This window comes from Hippopotamus amphibius, chromosome 15 (assembly GCF_030028045.1).
Source record: "Hippopotamus amphibius kiboko isolate mHipAmp2 chromosome 15, mHipAmp2.hap2, whole genome shotgun sequence".
In the NCBI taxonomy this organism is placed as follows: domain Eukaryota; kingdom Metazoa; phylum Chordata; class Mammalia; order Artiodactyla; family Hippopotamidae; genus Hippopotamus; species Hippopotamus amphibius.
The window spans coordinates 18,445,093-18,471,467 of NC_080200.1; the positions used below are offsets into that span (position 1 = coordinate 18,445,093).

General features: G+C 42.3%; 2 protein-coding genes across 3 annotated transcripts; one reads left to right on the forward strand and one right to left on the reverse strand.

Annotated features, from left to right (window-relative positions):
- Nucleotides 1–1,104: 1,104 nt before the first annotated feature.
- LOC130837276 (60S ribosomal protein L7-like) lies at nucleotides 1,105–1,922 on the reverse strand. The gene has a single exon (XM_057710092.1). It carries the CDS (start codon nucleotides 1,920–1,922, stop codon nucleotides 1,176–1,178), a length of 747 nt encoding a protein of 248 aa, XP_057566075.1. The 3' UTR covers nucleotides 1,105–1,175.
- LOC130837275 (olfactory receptor 10T2-like) lies at nucleotides 1,568–25,265 on the forward strand. Of its 2 annotated transcripts, none has more exons than XM_057710091.1 (3): nucleotides 1,568–1,672; nucleotides 10,583–10,680; nucleotides 22,470–25,265. In XM_057710091.1, exons 2-3 carry the CDS (start codon nucleotides 10,675–10,677, stop codon nucleotides 23,421–23,423), a joined length of 960 nt encoding a protein of 319 aa, XP_057566074.1. In that variant the 5' UTR covers nucleotides 1,568–1,672; nucleotides 10,583–10,674; the 3' UTR covers nucleotides 23,424–25,265. The 2 variants fall into 2 exon arrangements, with proteins under 2 accessions (XP_057566074.1, XP_057566073.1); XM_057710090.1 differs by lacking the exon at nucleotides 1,568–1,672 and adding an exon at nucleotides 1,925–3,960.
- The last annotated feature ends 1,110 nt before the right edge of the window (nucleotides 25,266–26,375 follow it).

Below are 26,375 nucleotides of genomic sequence, written 5' to 3' on the forward strand. Positions count from 1 at the left end.
CGCACGGGCTTAGTTGCTCCATGGCATGTGGGATCTTCCTGGACCAGGGATCGAACCCGTGTGCCCTGCATTGGCAGGCAGATTCTTAACCACTGCACCACCAGGGAAGTCCCCTAATGCCGGTTCTGCTTGGATCTCATCTCTACTTCATGCTTCCTTGGGATTTGGAGACAACTTGCACCGTATAATAAATACTCCTTTACATATACCAGCTTGAATGGGTTTCTATGTCTTGCAACTATTTGTGCCCCAAGACAAGACTGTGTTTACACTGGGGTCCTCCAGGAAAGGAGGAGTTTAATGTTCATTGGTTCTCCCAGTCAGTTGGAGTGCTCTTGGTTGCAAGTGACACAAAAATCTACTCAGCTGGCTTAAACAAACAAAAACCAATTTATTAACGCATATAACTAAAAAAGACCAGCTTCAGCGGAGATTTGCTCTAGTGGCTTGAATGAGGTCAACAAGGGCTGACTTCCTCATCTCTACAGATTTTTCTCTGGACGTCAGTTTCACCTCAGGCTCCACGGGGTACTCAACCCAACTTCTCTTCCCACTCCCACAGCTCCAGCCCGCCCACTGTGTTAGCAAAATAGGTGCAAAAATCACAGACCTTATCGTACATTCCAGAGAACTGAGAAGCTTCTCATCTTGGGGTTGATTTTGTATTGACATCAGTTGGGTCACATATTTATGCTCTAACTTAGGGTTCCTTAACGTTGGTACAGTTGACATTTGGGGCCAGATCATTCTTTGCTGTGGAAGGCTGTCCTGTGCATTGTAGGGTGTTTAACAGCCTCCCTGGCCTCCACCCACTAGATGCCAGCAGCACCCCCTCACCCAGTGTGACAACAAAAATGTTTCCAGATATTGCCAATTGCCAAGCAATGAAAAATTGCTTTTGAGCACCACTGCTCTGACCAATCACTATGGTAACGGGATACAGAATGTGCTGATTTCTTAAAGCAATTAGTCTCTGCTCTGCAACTAGGGGGTGGGATAAATTTAAGGGTTATCAGGTTTGCAGAAGCAGGAATTCTGTGGAAACAACTAATAAATATTCACTCCACCTCCTCTCTTTTGGCTAAGTCTTTGGAGATGGGACAATTTTTTTTTTTTTTGAAAGCAGTCACTGTTTATTAACTGACCAGATTACAAAAATAATCATGGTAGACACCTTAGTTCATTCTTCTAATAAGCCTGTTGATCTGGTCTTCCCTGTTGCCAGCATCTCCACCTTCTACAAAATGAGTGGTCTTTTTCTTCATTCCCCCTTGTGGAGAAGACAATTTGAAGGGCCACAGGAAGTTGTTTGCTTCTTTGAAACGTTTTCCAACAGTATAGATCTCATGAATAAGATTCTCCATGCAGATAACGCCATATTTGCCAAGAGGTCGAGCAATCAACGTGTTATCTGTCAGAGCAATTCGCTTCTTGTTGATTTTGCCATAACCACGCTTGTAGATTAATTCATTTACTGACTTCAGGTTTGGGTACCCCCATGCAATGTATGGTGCCACGATTCTCAGCATGTTCATTGAAGCCTTGTTGAGCTTCACAAAGGTGCCGTTGAAGATCTGACGGAGGCGAAGAAGCTGCAGCACCTTTCGAAACTTTGGGCTCACACCATTGATACCTCTGATCCTGATGACAAAAGCCAATTTGGGTTCCGCAGGTACATAGAAGTCGCCAGCTTTTCTTGCCATCCTAGCCGTTCGGATTTCAGTTCTGTAGATCTGCCTGGATTCTCTGTGATAGTGCTTAGCTTTTTCGTAGATAAACTTCCTCCTTGCCTTTTGAAGCATCTTTTGGGCAAACGTCTTTCTCAGGCGCTTGATCTTAAGCTCTGCGAAATTCTTTCGCTTTTTCTTAAGGGTTTCTGGCTCAGCAGGAACCTTCTTTTTCTTCTCTTCTGCACCCTCCATGGTTCCAGCTGGGAAAGAGGTGGAACAATTTATTTTAAAAAAATTTTTTATTGACGTGTAATTGGTTTACAATGTGATAGTTTCAGGTGTACAGTAAAGTGATTTGGTTATTTTATTTGCATATATATACATATATATATATTTTTATATTCTCTTCCATTATACATTATTACAAAATATTGAGTATAATTCCCTGTGCTATACAGTAGGTCCTTGTTGATTATTTTATTTTATTTTTTAATTTTTATTTTCATTGCTATTTTTTATTTTTTTTGGCTGTGTCGTGCGGCTTGCAGGATCTTAGTTCTCTGACCAGGTATTGAACCCACACCCTTGGCAGTGAAAGTGTGGAGTCCTAACCACTTGACCGCCAGGGAATTACCTCTATTTAATTAATTAATTAATTAATTAATTAATTAATTTGCTGCATTGGGTCTTCGTTGCTGCATGTTGCGGTGAGTGAGCGAGGGCTACTCTTTGTTGCGGTGCATGGGCTTCTCAGTGCGTTGGCTTCTCTTGTTGCAGAGTACAGGCTCTAGGCATGTGGGTTTCAGTATTCGTGGCATGTGGGCTCAGTAGTTGTGGCTCGTAGGCTTTAGAGCACAGACTCAGTAGTTGTGGCACATGGGCTTAGTTGCTCTGCAACATGTGGGATCTTCCCCGACCAGGGATTGAATCCGTGTTCCCTGAATTGGCAGGAGGATTCTTAACCACTGTGCCACCAGGGAAGTCCCTCTGTTTTATATATAGTAGCGAGTGTGTACATTTAATCCCAAACTCCTGGGAAAATCTCTTTTATTGTTGTCTCAGATTCATTTTATGTTCACTCATTTATCCTCTATATGCTTATTGGGCACTTTCTGCATGCCAAATCCTGGACAAACTGTTGGGAGTAGAATGGTGAATTATATGAGCTCACTCCTTGCTCTTATGGAATTTCAGGCTAGTTGGGGGATGTATAGGGGTGCCCCCGTTGTCCCTTTTGTTCTTATTGTTCCAGTACATGTTTGATAGCATCTGACTGCAAACAGCTGAACTTCTCTTGTGTGGGCCAGGAGCAACCCTCAAAAATGAGGGATTGGGGCTTCCCTGGAGGTTCAGTGGTTAAGACTCCACGCTTCCACTGCAGGGGGCACAGCTTCAACCCCTGGACGGGGAACTAAGATCTTGCATGCCGCATGGCGCTGCCAAAAAAAAAAAAAAATGAGGGATGGATGGGAGTTGGTGGATAAATACCCCAGCTCCCTCACCCCTCTGTGGGGGCAAATCTGAGGTGTGTTCCACAGGCTCTCAGAGGATGTCCATCAGGATTGAGCCCCAGTTGCCCATGGCCGCAACTTACTCTTCCTCGTTGGAACTTTCTGGAATGTTCCTTTTTGGAATGGTCCTACAGGATATTTATGGAATGATCTCTCAAATAAATTCTTTGCCCTTGAATCCTTAGCCCAAGAGAAGTTCATCTTCGCTGCATGTGTGAGTAGACTTTTGGAGGAAAACCCAAATATTTGTTGGGGTGCAAGCAAGTTTGGGGATCCTTCTTCCTGAGTGCTATACAGAAGAGGAGAAAGTCATTCTTCCCACCCAATTTGCCCACTTTATCCTGCAACCCTGGCTCTATGGAAACAGGGCATTGGAGATGTGTGTCTCATAGGGTGAACCCACTTTCATACCTGGTGGAGCTGACTTTTTCGAAAGCACATGTGAGACTCTTTCACTCTGGGGGCTCCCTGGAATGTTTGGTGGAGGCGCGTCAGGTGGAGGAACAGGAAGCCTGCATCAGTGGTTGGGGAAAATAACTAGTGGGATTCAAAGATTCATGTGCACGTGACTCCATTGACCCACAAGATTTGTGGACACTTGGATTCACATCCTAGCTGACTTCTTGACTGAGAAGACAGTGATAGAACAGCTGTGTGTCTGCTGTTTGCCCCTCCAGATACACCCTCACACTTCTCTGCTCTGCTCTGTGCGCTGGGAGGATGACCTGAGTAGAGGGCATCGGTGGACTCCCGTATCCTCTTGCTTCCACTTGGGTTTGGTCAGTGAGGGGCACAGGTGGGAGATTAGTGGGTAGAATGTATTTATTTCCCTGGTTCCCTACCTACAGGGTGGCTTCGGTGTTCTCCATCCACCTCCCCTCTGTGAATCTGAACAATTGTTCCCTCTCCTTGGCCCTTCTGGCCTAGGGAGGTAAAGGCTCTCCACCACTGCAAGCCCTAAGGTACTGCAGTGTGACAAGTCTATACCCTGCCCAAGCTTCATCTATCATCTATCTATCTATCTATCTATCTATCTATCTATCTATCTATCTATCTATCATCTATCTATCTATCATCTATCTCTCTATCATCTATCTATCTATCAATCATCTATCTATCTATCTATCTATCTATCTATCTATCTATCTATCTATCTATCTAATCTATCATCACCTATCCATCTAGCTATCATTTATCTGTCAATCATCTTTTAGCTATCTATCATCTATCAATTATCTATCTCATCTATCACTTATCTATGTATCTATGTATCTATCTTTAAAAAAAGATTTATTTATTACTTATTTTATTTTTGGCTTCATTGGGTCTTCATTGCTGCACACTCACTTTCTCTAGTTGTGGTGAGCGGGGGCTACTCTTCATTGTGGTCCATGGGCTTCTCATTGTGGCAGCTTCTCTTGTTGTGGAGCACAGCCTCTAGGTGCGCAGGCTTCAGTAGTTGAGGCACGTGGGCTCAGTAGTTGTGGCTTGTGGCCTCTAGAGCAGAGGCTCAGTAGTTGTGGTGTACAGGCTTAGTTGCTCCACAGCATGTGGGATCTTCCTGGACCAGGGAACTAATCCGTGTCCCCTGCATTGGCAGGTGGATTCTTAACAACTGCACCACCAGGGAAGTCCTATCTATCTATCTTATAGCTATCTATCATCTATCAATTATCTATGTGTCTATGTATCTGTGTAACTATCTATCATCTATCTATCTGTCATCTATCTATCTATCTATCTATCTATCTATCTATCTATCCATCATCTTTTAGCTATATATCATCTATCAGTTATCTATGTATCTCTGTATCTATCATCTATCTATCATCCATCTATCATCTATCTATCTTATAGCTATCTGTCTATCATATATCAATTATCTATCTATTGTATTTTATCTATATGTCATCTGCCAATTATCTATGTATCTGTGAAACTATGTATCTATCTTTTAGCTATCTATCATATATCAATCATCTATCTTTGAGCTATCTCTCTATTCATTTCTGTTCAGGTTTATGCGGAATAACTAACATATAATAAAGTGAATCCACTTCAAGTGTAAAGTCTGATGGGTTTTGACAAGCACACACGGTCATATAACCACTACACAATCATGTTTCCTCATGCCCTTTTGTAGTCAGTCCCCGCCTGCACCTCTGGCTCTGGCAACTGCGGATCCGCTCTCTGTCACTATAACTACAGTCTTTCCTTTTCTAGAGTTTCATATAAATGGAATTGTGCAGTGTGTAGCCTTTTGAGTCTGGCTTTTTTTTTTTTTTGAACTTAGTATTGTGCTTTTGAGATTGATTCTCGTTATTAGGCATATCAGTTATTATGAGTAGTCTTTTTTATTGCTGATGATAGTATGCATGTCATGTGTTGTGGATATGCCACCATTTGTTTATCTATGTGTCAGTTTAGGGACATTTTGGTACTTTTTAGTTTTTGGTGTTATGAATAAAGTTGCAATGAACATTCATGCAAGTTGTGCAGACACACGTTTTCATTTTTCTCAGGTTTTTTTTTAGGAATGAGATGGTTAAGTTTCATGGTTAATGTTTGTTAACTTTTAAACTTTTTTGCCAAGTGGCTGCAGCATTTTGTATCCCCACTGGCAATGTATGAGACTTCCAGTTGCTCCACATCTTTGTTAATACTTGGTATTTTCAGTCCTTTTAGCTTCATTTAATTCCAGTGATATAGTGGTATCTCCCTGTGCTTTTAACTTACATTTAATTTGCAAATGGATTTGTCTCTTCATGTGCTCATTTACAATTCACATCTTCTTTGGGGAAGTATCTGTTCAAATATTTTGCCCATTAAAAATTTTCTTTTAATATTTATTTATTTATTTATTTATTTATTTATAGCTGTGTTGGGTCTTCATTGCTGTGAGTGGGCTTTCTCTAGTTGCAGAGAGCGGGGGCTACTCTTCATTGCAGTGCACAGGCTTCTCATTGTGGTGACTTCTCCTGTTGTGGAGCATGGGCTGTAGAGCACAGCCTCAGTAGTTGTGGCACACGGGCTTAGTTGCTCCGAGGCATGTGGGATCCTCCCAGACCAGGGCTTGAACCCGCGTCCACTGCATTGGCAGGCAGATTCTTAACCACTGCACCACCAGGGAAGTCCCCTTTAAAAATTTTTAATTTTTCAAATAAAAAATACTGTACAATTGACTTTATATGAATGTGTACAGGTCTGTGTTTTAATACATGTATAGATTTGTGTAACCACCATCACACCTAGGATATAGAACAGAATAGCTTTCATCACTCCAAGAAACATCTTCATGACATACAGATGGCCAAGAGGCATGTGAAAAGATGCTCAACATCACCAATTATTAGAGAAATGCAAATCAAAACTACAGTGAGATATCACCTCACATCAATCAGAATAGCCATCATCAAAAAAATCTACAGACAATAAATGCTGGAGAGGGTGTAGAGAAAAGGAAACCCTCCTATACTGTTGGTGGGAATGTAAATTGGTACTGCTGCTATGGAGAGCATTACGGAGGCGTCTTAAAAAACTAAAAATAGAGCTACCATGTGATCCAGCAATCCCACTCCTGGGCATTTATCTGGAGAAAAACATGGTTCAAAAGTATACATGCAAAAAAAAAAAAAAAGAAAGAAAGGAAGGATACACGCACCCCAACATTCATTGCAGTGCTGTTTACAATAGCCAAGACATGGAAACAAGCTAAATGTCCATCGACAGATGAATGGATAAAGAAGATGTGGTACATCTACACAGTGGAATATTACTTGGCCATTAAAAAGAATGAAATAATGCCACTTGCAGCAACATGGATGGACCTGGAGATTATCATACTGAGAGAAGTAAGTCAGACAGAGAAAGACTACCATACGATATCGCTTATTTGCAGAAACTAAAAAAGAATGATACAAATGAACTTATTTACAAAACAAAAACAGACTCACAGATTTAGAGAATGAATTTATGGTTACCGGGGGTGAAGGGTGGGGGGCGGGGATAGATTGGGAGTTTGGGATTGACATGTACACATTGCTATATTTAAAATAGGTGACCAACAAGGCCCTACTGTGTAGCACAGGGAATGCTGCTTAATATTTGGTAACAACCTAAATGGGAAAAAGAAATTGAAAAAGAATAGATAAATGTATATGTATAGCTGAATCACTTTGCTATACACCTGAAACTAAAACAACATTGTTCATCAACTATACTCCCATATATATATATATATAAATAAAGAAACATCTTCATGTTGCCCTTTTGTAGTCACGCCTTCTCATCAGTTCTACCCCTGGGTAACCATTGATCTATTATTCTCCATCACTTTAGTTTTGCCTTTTCCCCCAAGAAAGTCATATAAATGGAGTAATACACTATGTAATCTTTTGAGATTTGCTTCTTTCACTCAGCTTAGTAATCTTTGAGATTTGTGTTTCAGTAGTTTCTCCTTTTCATTGCTGAGTAGTATTCCACCATAAGGATATATCACAGCTTGTTTAACCATTTACTTATTGGAGGACACCTGCATTGTTTCCAGTTTTTGGATAAGTAGTGCTGTCATAAACATTTCATGTACATGTGTGGACATACGTTTCCTTTCCTAGGAAAAATACCTAGGAGCGGAACTGCTGGGTCATATGGTGAAGATATATTTAACTTTGAAAGAAACTGCCAAATGGTTCAAGAGAGACTATACAATTTTGCATTTCCCCCAAAAATGTCTGAAACTTCCAGTTGTTCCACATCCTCACCAGCACTTGGTATTGTCAGGGTGTTTTTTGTTTGTTTGTTTCTTTGTTTGTTTTTTTATCTTTTACCATTCTAACAGATATACAGAAGTATCTCATTGTGGTTTTTCTACGCATTTCCCTAATGGCTAATGACTTAACCATATTTTCATGTGTTTATTTGCCATCTGTATATCCTCTTTGGTGAAATGTCTGTTCTAGTGTGTTTTGTCCATGTTTAAAAGTTGTTTTGCTATAATTCAGAAAGATACATACACCCCTATGTTCATAGCAGCACTATTCACAGTAGCCAAAAGATAGAAACAACCTAAATGTCCATCTATGGATAAAGAAGATGTGGTGTATATATATATGTATACACACACACACACACAATGGAATACTACTCAGCCATAATAAAGAACGAAATAATGCCATTTGCAGCAACATGGATGAAACTAGAGATCATCACACTAAGTGAAGTAAGTCAGAAAGAGAAAGACAAATACCATATCATATCACTTATATATGGAATCTAAAATATGGCACAAATGAATCTATCTACAAAACAGAAATAGTCTAACAGACATAGAGAACAGATTTGTGGTTGCCAAGGGGGGTAGGGGAGGGAAGAGCTGGGAGTTTGGGATTAGCAGATGTAAACTATTATATATAGGATGGAAAAACAACGAGGTCCTACTGTATAGCACAGGGAACTATATTCAATATCCTGTGATAAACCATAATGGAAAAGAATATAAAAAAAGAATGTCCATATGTGTGTAACTGAGTCACTTTGCTGTACAGCAGAGATTGGCACAACATTCTAAATCAACTATACTTCAATTAAAGAAAACTTGTTTTGTTTTCTTATGTTGATTTTTGGGAGTTCTTTATATGTTCTAGATAAAAAGCTTTTGTCATATATTTGCAAATATTTTATCCCACTCAGTGGCTTAACTTTTCACTCTTTTTTAAAAAAAATTAATTAATTAATTGGCTTCACTGGGTCCTCGTTGCTGCACACAGGCTGTCTCTAGTTGCAGCGAGCGGGAGCTACCTTTTGTTGTGGTGCGCAGGCTTCTCATTGTGGTTGTTTCTTTTGTTGCAGGGCATCGGCTGTAGGTGCATGGGCTTCAGTAGTTGCAGCAAGTGGGCTCAGCAGTTGTGGCACACAGGCTTAGTTGCTCTGTGGCATATGGGATCTTCTGGGACCAGGGATCAAAACTGTGTCCCCTGCATTGGCAGGCGGATTCTTAACCACTGCACCACTAGGGAAATCCCAACATTTCACTTTTTAAACTATTTCTTTCACAGAGCAGAAGTTTCTAATCTTAATAAAGTCCAATCAAAATGTTTTTTCTTTTACGTATTGTGCTTTTCTGTAATATCTAGGTACTCCTTGCCTTATTGTATGAGGCACAATTTTAATACGATATTAAATAGAAGAGGTGAAAGGAGACAACCTTGCCTTGTTTTACATCTTAGGGGAAAAACATTTACTCTTTCACCATTAAGTAAAATATTAGCTGTATGTTCTGGGTAGAAGAAGTATATCCAGTTGTGGAAGTCCTCTCCTATTTCTAGTGTGCTAACAGTGCTGGATTTTGTCAAGTGCTTTTTCTGTGTCAATACAGAATTTTTCTTTAGTTTGGTAATATGGTGGATTACACTGATTAATTTTTTTTTTTGGCTGCACTGTGTGGCATAACTCCCCAACCAAGGATTGAACCCGTGCCCCCTGCAGTGGAAGTACGGAGTTGTAACGACTGTTCCACCAGGGAATTCCCCACATTGATTTTTAAAATTGAGATATAATTCACGTGCTATGAAATTCACAAATTTAAAGTGTACCATTCAGTAGATTGTGGTATATTCACAAGATGGTGCCATCACTACCACTATCCATTTCCAGTTTTCTCATTGCTTTATGGAGGGGAGATGTTTTGGAGGTCATCACTCTGACATGGATTGATTTTTTAAAAAAAAAACCTTTTTATTTTATATTGGAGTATAGTTGATGAACAATGTTGCGATAGTTTCAGGTGTACAGCAAAGTGATTCCGTTATACATATACATGTATCTATTCTTTTAAAAATTCTTTTCCCATTTAGATTGTTACAGAATTTTGAGCAGAGTTCCCTATGCTATACAGTAGGTCCTTGTTGGTTATCCATTTTAAATATAGTAATGTGTACATGTCAATCCCACACTCCCTGACTATCCCTTCCCCCCACCATTCCCTTCTGGTAACCACAAATTCATTTTCTAAGTCTGTGAGTCTGTTTCTGTTTTGTAAATAAGTTCATTTGTATCATTTCTTTTTAGATTCTTCATCTAAGTGATGTCATACAATATTTGTCTTTGTCTGATTTACTTCACTCGGTATGACAATCTCTAGGTCCACCCATGTTGCTGCAAGTGGCACGATTTCATTATTTTTAATGGCTTAGTAATATTCCATTGTATATATATATATCACATCTTCTTTATCCATTCCTCTGTCAGTGGACATTTAAGTGGCTTCCATGACATGGGTTGATTTTTGATTGTTGGATTTACGGGTTTGGAGTTCAGAGGGAATGACTGATCTGGGATACAGATTTGGGGAGCATTGGCACAGAAGTGGTATTTAACACTGTATGATTGCACTTTTTCACCTAGGGAGATAAAGGAGAGTCAAGACTGGGGTCCTGGACTCCAGCTCCAGTACTAGAGTTGGAGAGAAGAAGAAAGAGATTGAGGAGCAGTCAGAGATGAAGGTGAAAAACCAGGTGTAATAGATGTTGTCAGCCTTCTGTCCATATCTCCTTGCTCTAACCACTTCAGCCTCAATTCCAACAGTCAGTGCTTGCATCTATTTGCCTGAAGGCTTTCTCTGGCGACAAAAGCTTACTCTATTTGCATGTGCAGCAGGCTGGGAGCACTGGGGAATTAATGTCCCCAGGGTCAGCCCTGAACACTGACTGACTTGAGTGGGTGTATACATACCTCAGCTCCCTCTCCTCTCTGTGGTGAATGCTCTCTGCTGCTCCCAAGTGGTTTCTAGTGGGAATGAACTCCAGTTGACACAGGGATAACTTGCTTGTTAACGTGTGCTTAATGAGCTTCCTTTCCTTTCTCTTTTCTCCACTCTCCTACTCGTGTGTTCTGAGATCACCTCCCAAATAAGCTTACTTCCTATCAAATCCTTGTCTTTTTTTAAAAAAATTATTTATTTATTTTATTGGCTGTTTTGGGTCTTTGTTGCTGCACACTGGCTCTCTCTAGTTGCAGTGAGTGGGGGCTACTCCTCATTGTGGTGCATGGACTCCTCATTGCTGTGGCTTCTCTTGTTGCGAAGCACAGGCTCTAGGCATGTGGGCTTCAGTAGTTGCAGCACATGGGCTCCGTAGTTGTGGCTCACGGGCTTAGTTGTTCCTCGGCATGTGAGATCTTCCTGGACCAGGGGTCGAACCCGTGTCCCTTGCATGGCAGGCGGATTCTCAACCACTGCACCACCTAGGAAGGCCAAATCCTTGTCTTAGTGCCTGCTTCTGGGGGAACTTCAGCTATGACAGGGGTTGTTGGTATAGAGCAGGTGGGGTGCCAAATCATGAGGCTGTACTCAAGCACAGTCATAATTTTTAACTCATGAGGTTAAGTTGCTCAGCTCAGACTCCCATGTTCATTGCAGCACTGTTCACAATAGTCAAGATATGGAAACAACCTAAGTGTCTGACAATGGATGAGTGGACAAAGAAGAAATATATATAATATTATATATATGTGTGTATATTATATACATAATATGCTATATATACATATTAGAATATTATTCAGTCATGAGAAAGAAGGAAATCTTGCTATTTGTAACAACAGGGATGGACCTTGAGGTCACTTAGGCTAAGTGAAATAGATCAGACATAGAAAGAAAAATACTGCATGATCTCACACATATGTGAACTCAGAGAACAGAGAGTAGAGTGGTGGTTACCAGGGACTGAGGGAGGGAAAAATGGGGGCAATATTGGTAAAAGGGTACAAACTTCCAGTTTTAAGATGAATAAATTCTGGGGATTTAATGTACAGCATGGTGATTATAGCTAATAATACTATATCATATACTTGAAAGTTTGCTAAGAGAATTGATTGTAAATGTTCTCACCACAAAAAAGAAATAGTAATTATGTGACACGATGGAGGTGTTAGGTAATGCTATGGTGGTCATCATTTTGGAATATATAGACATATTAACTTAACATATTGTACTCAGACTTTCACAATGTTGTATGTTAATTATATCTCAATAAAGCTGGGGGAGTTTTTTTTTTTTTTTTAAATATAAATGTCTCAGGGAGAGAGAAGAGGGCCTAGAACTGAACTCTGGAAAATTTTAATTTTAGGAGGTGTGAGAGGAGGAGATTGAGAAAGTGTGGCTAGAGAGGTGGGAGGAAAAGTAGATAGCATGGAAAGCAGAGAGGAAGGCAATGCAAGGAGGGTATTTGTCATCTGGGTTTAGCACTTCTGGGAGGTGGAATAGATGAGGACAGTTCCAAGGAGCTCACTTGCTAGGGGGAGCAACACAGGGACAGAAATAATAAGAATAAGAAACCCAGGACCTTTGGGAGTACAGAGGCTGCATGTGACTATCCTGGAGTGATCAGGGAAGGCTTCCTGGAGGAGGTGATACTAGAGATGTATCTTTCAGGAGTAGGAGTTTGCCAGGAAGCTAGGAGGAGGGGGAAAATAAATTCTGAAGGAATAGCATGGGAAGGGGCAAAATAGTGTGAAACAGGATGGAAATCTCAGAGGAAGGATCAGCAATTTGGAATGGCTGGGTCTATACCTCACCTTCTTACTTATTGGTAACTTAATCAATAGATATATGTCCGTTTGCATGACCAATGGCTGGATTTGGAACTAGAGAAGATAGCTGGGGCCAGATCACAAGAGTCTTGGAAGGGAAAATGGGGAATTTTAAACTTTACTCTGAGGGCCATGCCGAACAATGAAAGGTCCCTGGGTAGAGAGGGAACACAGCTAGAGCCTCCTGTTCTGGTGGCCAGTGCAGAAGACAGACTGAAGGAAGAAGTCACTACAGATTTCTGCAACAGGTGAGGAGTATGCAGTTTGAGTTAGGATGGAGCGGAGGGAATGGGGGGAAATTGAGGAGAAAGAATAGAGAATATTTGGCAACTAATCAATTCTGGGGAGAGCAAGAGAGGGACAGCCATGAGAAGTTAAGCCTGGGCAGCATTTGTATAACAACATCACAGTGATCCATTTCTCCCTTCCCCTTTTTAGGGCAAGGCAGGGAGGGTGCATCTTCCTTGGGGCAGCAGCCTTATCCAGCACCCGGTGGGTACTGACAGGCCCTGGGGAGAATGTCTGGAGTGAGGAGTGCATTTGTGACTGCCATCCACAAAACAAAATCATAATTAGTCCTTCCCCTACTTTTTGCCATCAGAGCCTGAGGGCTGGGGAAGAAGACCCTGGGGTCTCCAGTTTCCAGGAGGAAAAAACTCTGCAGGGTGTTGCCAGCCTGAGCCCTGGGGGGCTCGTTAGTGTCTGGGGAGCCCCTGGGACAGCAGCTCCAGGGACCCCCTGTATAAAAGGACCCTGGTCCTTATCCCCTCCTCTCTCAGGCAGTGAGCAGAGAGATGTTGGCAGGCACCGTGGGAGCCTCCCTTGGCCATGGTGAGTGTGGATTCAGGGCTCGTGCCTGGCTGGAGAAGCCATCCTGGTCCATCCCCTGTCCTAGGGGTGAAATCTAAAAATGAGTCACCGGAGAGAGAAATGCTGGAGTGACTGAGTGTTCATCTGAAAACAGCCAACAGGGGCGGATTTGGATGACGTTTGCCCAAAAGGTGTTCAATTCTGTTTTCTGTTGAATGTGGGATGGAGAAGATGATATTTGCTCAGGGAGGGAAGGGGGAACCTCAAGGAGAACTGTCCACTGCCATACACACTGACCAGCATCCAGAACCCATACCAGAACCCTGACATGCACAGGCATGTGAGCAGATAGCGGGAGAAGCATGGGGCTAATGCATGCACTTGGGGTACAAAATGCACACACGTTTGCCCTGCAAGCAGCAGGCACACACATACACATACATGTACCTGGGAGCTTCATGGACACAAAAGTACACATGCACATATAGAATCATTTAGAAGTGAGGGCTCAAAGGTCATGGGGAAGGGGCTCCAGTTTGGGGGAGGCTTCCTGATGGAAAAGGAAAGACTTCAGATCCTAGTCCCATGTGTTCCTCGGCTCTCACCCTCACTGTGTGGGTGGCCATGGGTGTGCCCCTGAGCTCAGGACTCACTGGGTCCCAGCTCTCCCACGAAACAAGCCTCTTGCCTGGAGATCTGTCCATGCGTGTAATTGTCACAGGTTCCAGGTATGAAAATAAAGAACTTCCTAGTCCTGTAACCTGACTTCCTTTTGGCCAGGCACTCTCACCGGTCGCAATTGGAAAGTGGACTTTGGATACGTTGAGGCAAAGTCAAAGTCGCAGCCACAGCTTCTCAGCTGCTGCAGGGTTAAATTTTAGCCACATTTAAGGTTTCCCTATTTACTGTTCCTTCTCTTTGGACTGGGCAGATGCCACCTCCGCAGTGAGGATGGAAAGGTGCCTGTCTGCACTAGTCCGCTGTGCTTGGAGTGTGTCTGCCCCAGCATTCCCTGAGATGGACAGGGTCTCCTCTGATCCCAGCTGGACTGATCCCACTTCCCCCTCCTGATACAGCTTTGCCAGCTCCCACACCCTGCTCTTTCTTCCACACCCACATCTAACCCATCAGGAAATTCAGTGGGCTCCACCTACACAATCTGTCCAGAACTGGCCACCTCTCACCCCCAGCCATCATCACTCACCTGGAACAGCTCAGCCACCTCCTCCTTGGTCTCCTGGCTGCTACCCATGTCCCCCTCATTCTGTTATCCTACAGCAGCCAGAGGGCACCTGGAAACCTCTGAGTCAGGTCAGGTCCCTCCTCTGCTCAGAAGCTTCCATGGCTCCCGCAATCACTAGGTATAAAAGCCAAAGTCCTCACTCTGACCCACAAGACACGCTCAGTCACCTTACTGCCCTCATCTCCTTCCTTGCTCTCAATCACTCCCTCCATCTCTCTGTTTCTCCTTGTGGTTCTTGTTCCAGGCACAGTCCGGCCCCAGGGCCTTTGCATGGACTGTTGCCTCTACCTGAAATGCTCTTCCCCATGCACTTTCTTGACTGATTTCCTAATTTCTTTCAAGGGTGAATTTGAGGCCTTTGCCAAGCTGGGACAAGCTGCCCTGGCCCATCCCCATCCCTCGAGGTGAAATCTGAAAATAAGGAAGGGAAACAAGAAATTTCAGACAACTGAGAATTAAACCTCAACAAGTCCTTTTCTGACCTTCTTATGTAAAATTGGAGCCCTCCCTCAATTACCCCCTAAGTTCTCTGCTTTTTCTTTTTCTGTAGCACTATCTTCCAATATATGGTCTAACATCATTTTCTTTGCTTATTTCCTGATTCACTTCCCTGGAGCCTTTTGCTCCTCCAAAGCTGGGATCTCTGCCTATTTAGTTCCCTGCTGTGTCCTCAGGGTCCAGAGCAGTGCCTAGCACAGAACTGATGCTCAAGGAATGTGTATAGCATGAAAGATGAGCCTACAAAACCTGTAGCCCTTGAAGCACAACCTCCAGAGACAGATTCCTGGCTTCAAATCTTGGTACCATCACTGTGAGAATATGTGCAAATGATCCCCTCTATGCTCTGTTTCCCCAGCAGTGCAAAGCCAAGAATAATAATCTCAGTTGTCCTTGCAAGGAGTCTGAGATTAAAGGATTCATAGCATTGTTTAGGGGATCTCACTATTATCTATAAGCTCAGAGGATCATTCCCCACTTTCACAGATGAGGCTCAGAGGGCCAAAGCCAGCTACCCAGGGTCACACTGCCCCTAGACAGTGAAGGTGCCAATATTTAAATTTCTTTTTCCTCCTTCCTTCCTTCCTTCCTTCCTTCCTTCCTTCCTTCCTTCCTTCCTTCCTTCCTTCCTTCCTTCCTTCCCTTCTTTTTCTTCTTCTTTCTTTTTCTTTCTTATTGGCTGTGTTGGGTCTTTGTTGCTGCACATGGACTTTCTCTAGTTGCAGCTAGCAGGGGCTACTCTTCATTGTGGTGCACAGGCTCCTCATTGTGGTGGCTTCTCTTGTTGTGGAGCACAGGCTCCAGGTACACAAGCTTTAGTAGTTGTAGCACACAGGCTCAATAGTTGTGGCTCACGGGCTCTAGAGCGGAGGCTTAATAGTTGTGGTGCATGGGCTTAGTTGCTCTGCAGCATGTGGGATCTTCCCAGAGCAGGGATTGAACCCGTGTCCCCTGCATTGGCAGCCAGATTCTTAACCACTGTGCCATCTAGGAAGTCCAAGGTGCGAATATATAAATACAGGTCTGATTCTAGAGCTCAATTTTGTTGTCTCTGCCTGTCACTCTCTTGAACACAGGATTTCTGCTTTATGTAATAGTGATTTTTATCAGGTAGTGACCTCCCCATCACTGGAGGCATGCAAGTAGAGGCTGGATAATTGGGGTAGAGGAGACTCCTACACTGAGCATATACTGAGGGATGTTTCCTTCCCAATTCCCCTCCTTATGAGGCTAAAGAAAGTCTGACATTCCTGGAGGAAGCTTGTGTTCATACTATGAAGGGTCCCTTCCCCATGTGACAACTACCGTTGGGAGTCTATCTTGGTCTCGACTTCTTCCTCTAAAAAGCATCAACTCACTTTGGAAAATTCCTCTAATTCCCTTAGGTCCCCACACATGCTTCCTATGATCTTCTAAAAAGTCTGCCTCATGGTTTGCCAGGGAGCCAAGTCACCTACCCATTTGCAGTTTTTACTAGACATTTGCTCTTCAGATCATATGTTGAAAATGTTCATCACAATAGTGTTAGCATATCTTGCTTTTCAAAGGGAACCTCTTTATCTCTAATCAGTTTCTTTTTTCCAAACCAGATTGATTAAACTTCTTTTTTTAAAAATTAGTTTACTTATTTAGGCTGCACTGAGTCTTCATTGCTGCATGCAGGCTTTCTCTAGTTAGGGTGAGCGGGGCCTACTCTTTGCTGTTGTGGTTCACGGGCTTCTCATTACGGCGGCTTCTCCTGTTTAAAAACACAGGCTCTAGGTGCATGGGCTTCAGTAGTTGTGGCTCGAGGGCTCAGTAGTTATGGCTCACGGGCTCGAGAGCGCAGGTTCAGTAGTTGTGGCACATGGGCTTAGTTGCTCTGCGGCATGTGGGATCTTTCCCGAGCAGGGATCGAACCCGTGTCCCCTGCATTGGCAGGTGGATTCTTAACCACTGTGTCACCGGGGAGGTCCTGATTAAACTTCTTTAAGAACAATAAACATATTTACCCAGAGGGAAAAAAAAATCCCTGTAAGAAACTTTATTTCTTCTATTTACAAAAATCCCCATTCAATGTAGGAAAATTGGGATGTATGAAAAAGAATAAAAAGCACATGCATTTGTAGTGAGTCATGTGGATCTGATTGTTTTGTTACCCATTTCTCAGAAAACGTCATCAATTATTTTTCAAGATGTGACTTTAATGATAGTGCATCTTCTCTTCTATTAAAGTTTTAGGGCTTTTTCGCCCCTTAATGGTTTGTAAGGGCATTTTATTGAACACATGTTGTTTCTGTTTTTTCTTAAACTTTAAATAATGCTACTATGAGCATCCTTGTACCTGGAAGTCAGATAATTTCTTTATGAGAAAAATCTAGAAGCAGATTATAGAACCAAAGAAGGACTTCAGATAAGTGACACATTGCATACTCCTGCAACCAGCAATGTAAAGATGATGGTAGAGGGCCTAGTTCTGCCCACACTCATTAGCACCCAGCACTCATTTTCCTCTTCAATCTTTGCTAATTGGTAATTTTAAAAAATGCTGTTTAGGTCTTTTGCCCATTTTGTTTTGAAATTAATTAATTTACTTATTGGCTGCATTGGGTCTTCATTGCTGCGTGTGGGCTTTCTCTAGTTGTGGTGAGCGGGGACTACTTTTCGATGCGGTGCGCAGACTTCTCATCGCGGTGGCTTCTCTTGTTGTGGAGCACAGGCTCTAGGCTCCCAGGCTTCATTAGTTGTGGTGCATGGGCTCAGTAGTTGTAGCTCGCAGGCTCTAAAGTGTAAGCTCAGTAGTTGTGGTGCACGGTTTAGTTGCTCCTCGGCATGTGGGATCTTCCCAGACCAGGGATCTAATCCGTGTCCCTTGCATTGGCAGATGGATTCTCAACCACTATGCCACCAGGGAAGCCCTTGCCTATTTTTTGATTGGGTTATTTGTGTTTTTGATATTGAGCGGTATGAGGTGTTTGTATATTTTGGAAATTAAGCCCTTGTCAGTGCATCATTTGCAAATATTTTCTCCCATTCTGCAGGATGTCTTTTTGTTTTATTTATGGTTTCCTTTGCTGTGCAAAAGAAGAGGCAGAGATTTTTTTAGGGCCACAACCTTTTCCAGTTTATGATTTGCCTATACATTTGTTTCAATTTAACAATGTTTTGTGATATTCAGAAATTACACTTTTTTAGTGGTTATGATCTAATTGCTTTTTTCTCCTGTGAAGTCTTCCAGCTAATTGAATTTCTATAATTCTTACTATATAAAGGCTCTAATGTTCTTTTTGATACAGTTTAATTTGCAATAAAAGAGCCTCTTTCAGACACATGCTGTGGGCATCTCTGCCCAGTATGCCTTTTCTTAGATCTAGATTTCTTAAGTGGAGTCTGAGATTCTTAGTTTTGGAATTTTGTTTTGCTTTAGTTTTTAAGATTTCAATTCAGGCTTTGCTTTTTTTCCCCACAGTGTAAATCCCTCAGAGCACCTCACTGGAATTTCCCTAAGTTGAATATTCTTTTAGTTTTATTTGTGCTGGATCAGGGGTTGGCAAACTATAGCCTGAGGGCCAAATCTGGCCCCCAGCCTGTTTTTGTAAGCAAAGTTTTATTGAAACAGTCACGGACACTCACGTATACGTTGTCTATGGCTGCTTTCACCCTAGATGGGCAGAGCTGAGCGTTCATGACAGAGACTGTGCACCCCAAACGGCCTAAAATAGTCACTATCTGGCCCTTTACAGAAAAAGTTTCCACCCTGTGCTTGATCAGCATGGCTCCTGCTTCCTGCTTCCTGGTTTTCCTTTCTTCGTGAATAATGGGCATCCCTTCCTCGCCGTCTTTTTGCATCTGTTAAGTTCTTTAATGGTCCTGACTAGTCTTTTGTTTATAAACAGAATATCTTCGGACTCAACCAAGCACATTTTTGTTGTTTTTCTCTACTTTACATATTCTCAGAACTGAAATCTAAAATTTATTATTCACAAATTAAAGTTTCAACAAACTTCCAAAATACTTAAAGGATCGCTCTCAATTTTCTCTCGTCCTATTGCTACAGGGGAGTAATTTCAGGGGCACAGCTATTTATTCTCTTCTAAAGTCCACTGGCTTGCAGATTACCCCAAATGTCACTAGATGGCATATAAATCAGGACTCCCCTCTCCACCTCCCCCGGAGTTGGTATTTGAGGATCTCAAGGCTGAATTGTGCTTCTCTCCAAACCAATTAACTCTTCATAAGCAGAGAAAAATTACATTAGGGCCATTTTCCAAGTGAGTGCAAAATACTCAGAAACATTCCTTTATAGATTATATATATTTTTCTGAGCTAGCAGCTTAATTGATTACAAAATAATAAAACTATCGCCATTCCAGGATTTTTACTATTGCTTCGTTGTTTGAATTAAAATGGTCAATAGGAATTCCCTGGTGGTCCAGTGGTTAAGACTTTGCTCCTCCAACTCAAGGGGCCATGGTTCCATCCCTGGTCAGGCAACTAAGATCCCACATGCTGCGTGGTGTGGCCAAAGGGGAAAAAAATGGTCGATAATTTCATGGGAATTCCCTGGTGGACCAGTGGTTAGGACTCTGTGCTTCCACTGTAGGGGCACGGGTTCGATCCCTGGTGGGGGAATTAAGAATCCACATGTTTCGAGGCAGGGCAAAAAACTCCCCCCCAAAAGGTCAATCATTTCAGGGTTATTTTCCATTTAATTAACACAGATGTATTCATTAGCACAAGGCTTAGGGTCTGAAATACTATTAGGGAGCCCATGAAATTGTGTTAATTTCTAAGATCATAAGAAATAAACTTTTAGGGTGAAAATTATATTCATCTTTATACCAACAGCCTTAAAATGTAAAACTTTTAATTTTTATAAAATTTAAATAAATTAAGAAATTAAACTGTACTTGTTTAATAAATTAAATTCTATTTAAATAAAAATTTAAAAAATGAAACTTAAATAAAAAGTAAAAATGATTTTTTTTCCTTCGGCTGCACTGCGAGGCTTGTGGGATCTTAGTTACCCGGTCAGGGATGGAAACTGTGCCCCCCCTTTTTAAAAAATTATTTTTATGGGGGCAGGCAAAAGTGCCTAGGGACCATGGAAGGCCTGATGTAGTCCTGGGTATTAGGTTTCCTAAAAGTATTCCTTTGTTCATTTCAGATATCAGTGTTAAAGGCTTTGCCTTTTTGGGTATTCTTTTCACACAGATTGTAGAGGATCCTGTAAATTCCTGGACCACATCCCCTTGGCCCTTATTTCCTTTCTTACCTGCCAGACTTTGAATTCCCTGTACATGTGGCAGGTTTCTACCTCCTGGCAGAAACTCTTCAGCAAGATGATTGGGGGTTAGTGGATAAACACCCCAGTTCCCTCACTGCCGTTCAGGGACCTCCAGGTAGGATTAAATTGTAGTAGTCCCACTCAAGAATGTCACTGCCACCTGGCTCTACAAGGATTGAGTCATTGGTCACTGAAGTCATTGACCTTCAACACACCCTGAAAGGAGTTCAGGGGAGAGATCAGGAATGAGGCTTTTTGTGCTCCAGGAAAAATGACAGAACAGGTCTTCAGATAGTTAGATATTTTCAGGAGAGATTTTTATGAACCCAATTTATTGCATCTTCCCGTACTTAGGAAAGCACTAAAATCATTAACTGAGACATCTGCTCCTTGTGACCAGCAGTCATTTCCTACCAAGACGCCTCTATGCTGACCTCCTCCCCACCTCTTCAGAGCAGTTGCTCAGAGCTCTCTGAGAGGCTCTCTCCAGGGCTATAGTCCTCGGTAAGTCCCCAAATAAAACTGAGACTCACAGCTCTCTCATGTTGTGTGTTTTAATTTCAGTCAAAACGTTGATAATACACCTTTTACTGTCTGACTCCCTTCCCCACTCCACCACCCATATCTTTGGAGATGACTTTCCAGATAAATTACTTGCTTTTGAACCCTTGCCTCAGGACATGTTTTCTTTTTTCTTTCTTTTTTTCTTTTTTAAATTTTTGGCTGCATTGGGTCTTCATTGCTGCACATAGGCTTTCTTTAGTTCTGGTGAGCGGGGGCTATTCTTTGTTGCAGTGCCTGGGCTTCTCAGTGTGGTGGCTTCTCTTCTTGCGGAGCACAGGCTCCAGGCGAGCAGGCTTCAGTAGTTGTGGCGCACGGGCTTAGTTGCTCCGCGGCATGTGGGATCTTCCCGGACCAGGGATCGAACCCGTGTCCCCTGCATTGGCAGGAGGATTCTTAACCACTGCACTACCAGGGAAGTTCCAGGATCTGTTTCTAGGGGAATTCAAACTAAGGCACTAAAGTTCTTACCATTTCTTCCTGACCCAAATATTGTATCTACTCCTTATAAGGTTCCTGTGATTTTCTTTTCTAAAAATTGAAATATATTTGACATATAACCTTGTGTGAGTTTAAGGTGGACAACGTATTGATTTGATACACTGATATATTGTGATATGATTACCATTGTAGCCGTAGTCAGCACCTCTATCACTGTCACATAATTATCATTTCTTTTTTATGGTGGGGATAATTAAGATCTAATTTCTTAGCAAGTTTGATATTTAGAATATAATATTGCTGTCTATATTCAGGATACTGTGCATTAGATCTCCAGGACTTATTTACTACTAGTTGTAAGTTTGTATCCTTAAACAACATCTCTCCAATTTCCTTACCCACTTTCCAGCCCCTGGTAACCACCATTTTACTCTCCCCCCCCTCCCCCCCCTTTTATGTTTTTACAAGTTTGGCTTTTAGGGTCCACCTATTAGTGAGAGCATACAATATTTTTCTTTCTCTGTCTGACATCACACTTAGCATAACGTCCTCAACGTCCATCTATATTGTCGAAAATGGCACTATTTCCTTCTTTCTCACCATTGAATAATATTCCAATATTGTATATGTACCAATCTTCATTATCCATTCACCTGTTAATTGGCACTCAGGTTACTTCCATATCTGTGGTTTTCTTGTCAGTTGAAGAGCTGCTAGTTGGGTGATATTAGGAAAACAGTGACCTCATTACTGAGTCTTTCCCTTTTTCTTTTTCTTTTTTTCTTTGGTAAAACAGGGATGATTATCCGGTCTCACTGGTAACTGATGCTTAGGAGAGCCTTATTAAGTTGTCCTAGTCCATTTCCTCTGCTTTCTCCTCTTAGGTTCCTGAGAAGCAGCGGGAAAATGCCACCTGGCTGGTGACGGAGTTCATGCTGGTGGGTTTCTCCAACCTCCCAGACCTGAGAACCACCCTCTTTGCACTGTTCTTCCTCACATACCTGGTTACCCTTAGTGGCAATGTCACCATCATCACCATCATTCATGCGGATCGGACCCTTCACACTCCCATGTACCGCTTCCTGGCCGTGCTGTCTCTCTCCGAGACTTGCTACACGCTGGTCACCATCCCCAATATGCTGGCTCATCTGCTCATGGAGAGTCAGGCTATCTCCATCCCTGGCTGTCAGGCTCAGATGTTCTTCTTCCTGGGCCTGGGATGCAGCCACTGCTTCCTCCTTACCCTGATGGGTTACGACCGCTACGTCGCCATCTGCCATCCCCTGCGTTATTCGGTGATCATGAGACCCACGGTTTGCCTCTGCCTGGGAGCCCTGGTTTTCTGCTCCAGGTTCTCAGTGGCTTTGATGGAGACCAGTCTGATCTTCTCCTCGCCCTTCTGCGGAAGCCACTTTGTGGAGCACTTTTTCTGCGACATCGCCCCTGTTCTGAAGCTCAGCTGCGCGGAGAGTGCCAGCAAAGCGCTGGCCATCTTCTTCCTGAGTATCCTTGTGGTGCTGGTCTCCTTCCTCCTCATCCTCCTCTCCTACACCTTCATCGTGGCCGCCCTCTTGAGGATCCCCTCAGCAGCAGGCCGGCACAAGGCCTTCTCAACATGTGCGGCCCACCTCACCGTGGTCATTGTGCATTTTGGCTGCGCCTCCATCATCTACCTGCGGCCTGAGTCGGGAGGAAACCCAGACCAGGACCGCCTGGTGGCTGTGTTCTACACGGTGGTGACGCCACTGCTGAACCCGGTGGTATACACTCTGCGCAACAAGGAGGTGAGGGTGGCATTGAGAAGGACCCTGGCGCGAAGCCGCGGAGTTTTAAAATAAACACCCACTCTAAGTTCTGGCTCTAGCTATTTCATGACCGCCTGCCCTGTGGGACACTCAGTTCCCCCACCTGGAAAACAGAGGCCACTCCCATAACCTTAAATGAAATAGTCTAGGTGATGCAATTTACAAACAGTGCCTGAGACCCAGCGTGAACTCCATAAGGCTGCCCTTTCCCTTCGTCTTCATTTCCTTGACTTTGCTGGGATGCAACGTGGTCTGTAGCACATGATGGTCTCTAGTGGAGGGGGTCCCTGACACTTCCTGGTGCTGGCGGGCAACGGAAGGCAGTGTTTTATCCAGCAGTGAACAGGACTTGACACCTGGTCCAGCATCCTTTTATTTTGTCTCACTCAGAAGTAGTTCACTTTTTTCGGCGGGGTGGGGGCGGGGGAAAAGAATGTTTCCCACCCAAGGTTGCTTTTCTTTTTCCTGTCACATTTAAATGACGTTTTCATGATTATTGGCCAGCTCTCTTCCTCTTGGATCCTTTATTTCTTTGGTATATGATGGGGTGGGGGGAGAATTTTTAGAAAGTTTTTATTGTAGTAAAATATATATAACAAAAACTGTCATTTTACCCATGTAAATTTTCTTCTTGTTGAATTTTACGAATTCTTTGTATATTTCAGATGATAGTCCTTTATCAGATATGTCTTTTGCAAATATTTTCTCCCAGTCTGTGGCTTGTCTTCTCAGTCTCTTGATACTATTTTTTCCTAGTATTTATCACTAAGATGATCTTATTACTTACTGTTTGTCTCCTTTAGACAGTGCAAGGTCTACATACAACCTCTCACTGCAGTGCAAGGTCCACAAATAATGTGCATTTCCAGTGCATAGCATGGTGCCTGGTATTTTGGATGCAGTTGACAAATATTTGCTGATTGAATGAATGGATAAGAACCGTTAACATGTCTAGTTCACTTTATTCTTTTTGAAAATGGCATGAAGCTGTTTTAAGTTCTTCCTTCTTATTTTTTAAAGCTCAATTTCAAATTATTGCCATTTTCATCTTCAAAATTAAGGATAATGGTTAGCCACTTACAATAGTGTGAGATGAATTTCTACTATTTAACCAATTTTAAATGTACAACTCAGTGGCATTAATTACATCTACAATTTTATGCAATCATCACCACGGTCTCGTTCCAAAACTTGTTTTCATCCTTCTAAACTGAAATTGTGTGCCCTTTAAGCAATAACTCTTCATTCCGCCCTCTTCCCCATCCCTGGTAACATCTAACCTACTTTTTGTCACTATGAATTTGCCTAGTCTACGTATTTCATATAAGTGGAATCATATAATACTTGTCCTGTTGTGTCTGGCTTATTTCACTTAGCATAATGTTTTGAAGTTTCATCCATGTTGCAGCACATATCAGAATTTCATTCCTTTCTAGGACTGAATAATATTCCGTATTATTTGATATACCATATTTTGTTTATCCATTCATCTGTTGATGGACACGTGTTGTTTCCAGCTGTATACATACATCTGTTTGAGTCCTTGTTTCAATCTTTATGGGTTTGTACCTAGGAATGGAATTGCTGGATCATAAGGTAATTCTGTTTAACTTTTTAAGGAATCATCAAGTTGTTTTTCATAGTGGCTGCACTATTTTACATTCCCACCAGTAGTGTATTCTCGTTTCCCCACATCCTTGTCAGCACTTGTTATTTTCTGGTTTTGAAGATTTTAGCCAACCTAATAGACATGAGGTGATTTTTGTAGTTTAGTAGTTCACACTTATTTAATTAAACATAGATGATGAATTGAAATCATCCAAATATCTTCTCTGACCACAATGGAATAAAATGAGAAATCAGTAACAGAAGGAAAACTGGACAAATATATAAAAATTAAATGACACATTTTTTTTAAGAGAACTTTATTATTTTTTGGCTGTGTTGGGTCTTCATTGCTTCATGCAGGCTTTCTCTAGTTACAGCAAGAGGGGGCTATGCTTCATTGCAGTGCATGGGCTTCTCATTGCAGTGGCTTCTCTTGTTGTGAAGCATGGGCTCCAGCCATGTGGGCTTCAGTAGTTGTGGCACACAGGCTCAGTAGTTGTGGCTCATGGGCTCTAGAGTGCAGGCTCACTAGTTGGGGTGCACAAGCTTAGTTGCTCCGAGGCATGTGGGATCTTCCTGGACCAGGGATCAAACAAGTGTCCCCTGCATTGGCAGGCGGATTCTTAACCACTGCACCACCAGGGAAGTCCCAAACAATACATTCTTAATCAATGGGTGAAAGAAGAAATTAAGGTTAGATTGGAACATACTTTAAGATGAATTAGAATGAAAGCACAACATACCAAATCTTGTGGGATTCAGCAAAAGCTATGCTCAGAGGGAAATTCATAGCTGTAAGTGCTTACATTAAAGAAGAAGGAAGATCCCAAATCAATAACCTAACTTTTCACCTCAAGGAACTAGAAAAAAGGGCAAGATAAACACTAGTGATGAGGCTTCCACCATGATATTCTCTAGGAAAATATGGTCTGTGCTTACTGTGTTGTATTTTCTATTTGTCCCAACAGGTCTAGTCTTTTCTGCTCTGCTCTATGTCTCAGGAGACCAACATTGGACCACATTGATGAGTTCTCTGCCCTCTGGTTTCTGGATGGGTTTGGCCAATGGGAGGCACTGGCAGAAAGTGAAGGGCAGGAGGAGAGAAAAGCCAGGGTATTACTCTCCCAGGTTTCTCCCTACCTGGCTACTGTGGTGGCTGTCTTAACAAGAGACCACAGCCTCCACACAGCCACTTTTTCTGGATAGCTGTAAAACCCTATCCTTTGCACCTTCAGACATGTGGGTATTAACAGTTCTCCAATGTTGCTAGCTCAAGGGTGCAGCACCAGCATTTAACTCTGTCCACACCTCTACAAACAGCCCTTTATTTATTTATTTATTTATTTATTTATTATTGTGCCATCTGTGGATGATTTT

Excerpts from the sequence above, each read along its gene's own strand:
- LOC130837276 (XM_057710092.1), bottom strand. The coding sequence starts at position 1,922 with ATGGAGGGTGCAGAAGAGAAGAAAAAGAAGGTTCCTGCTGAGCCAGAA.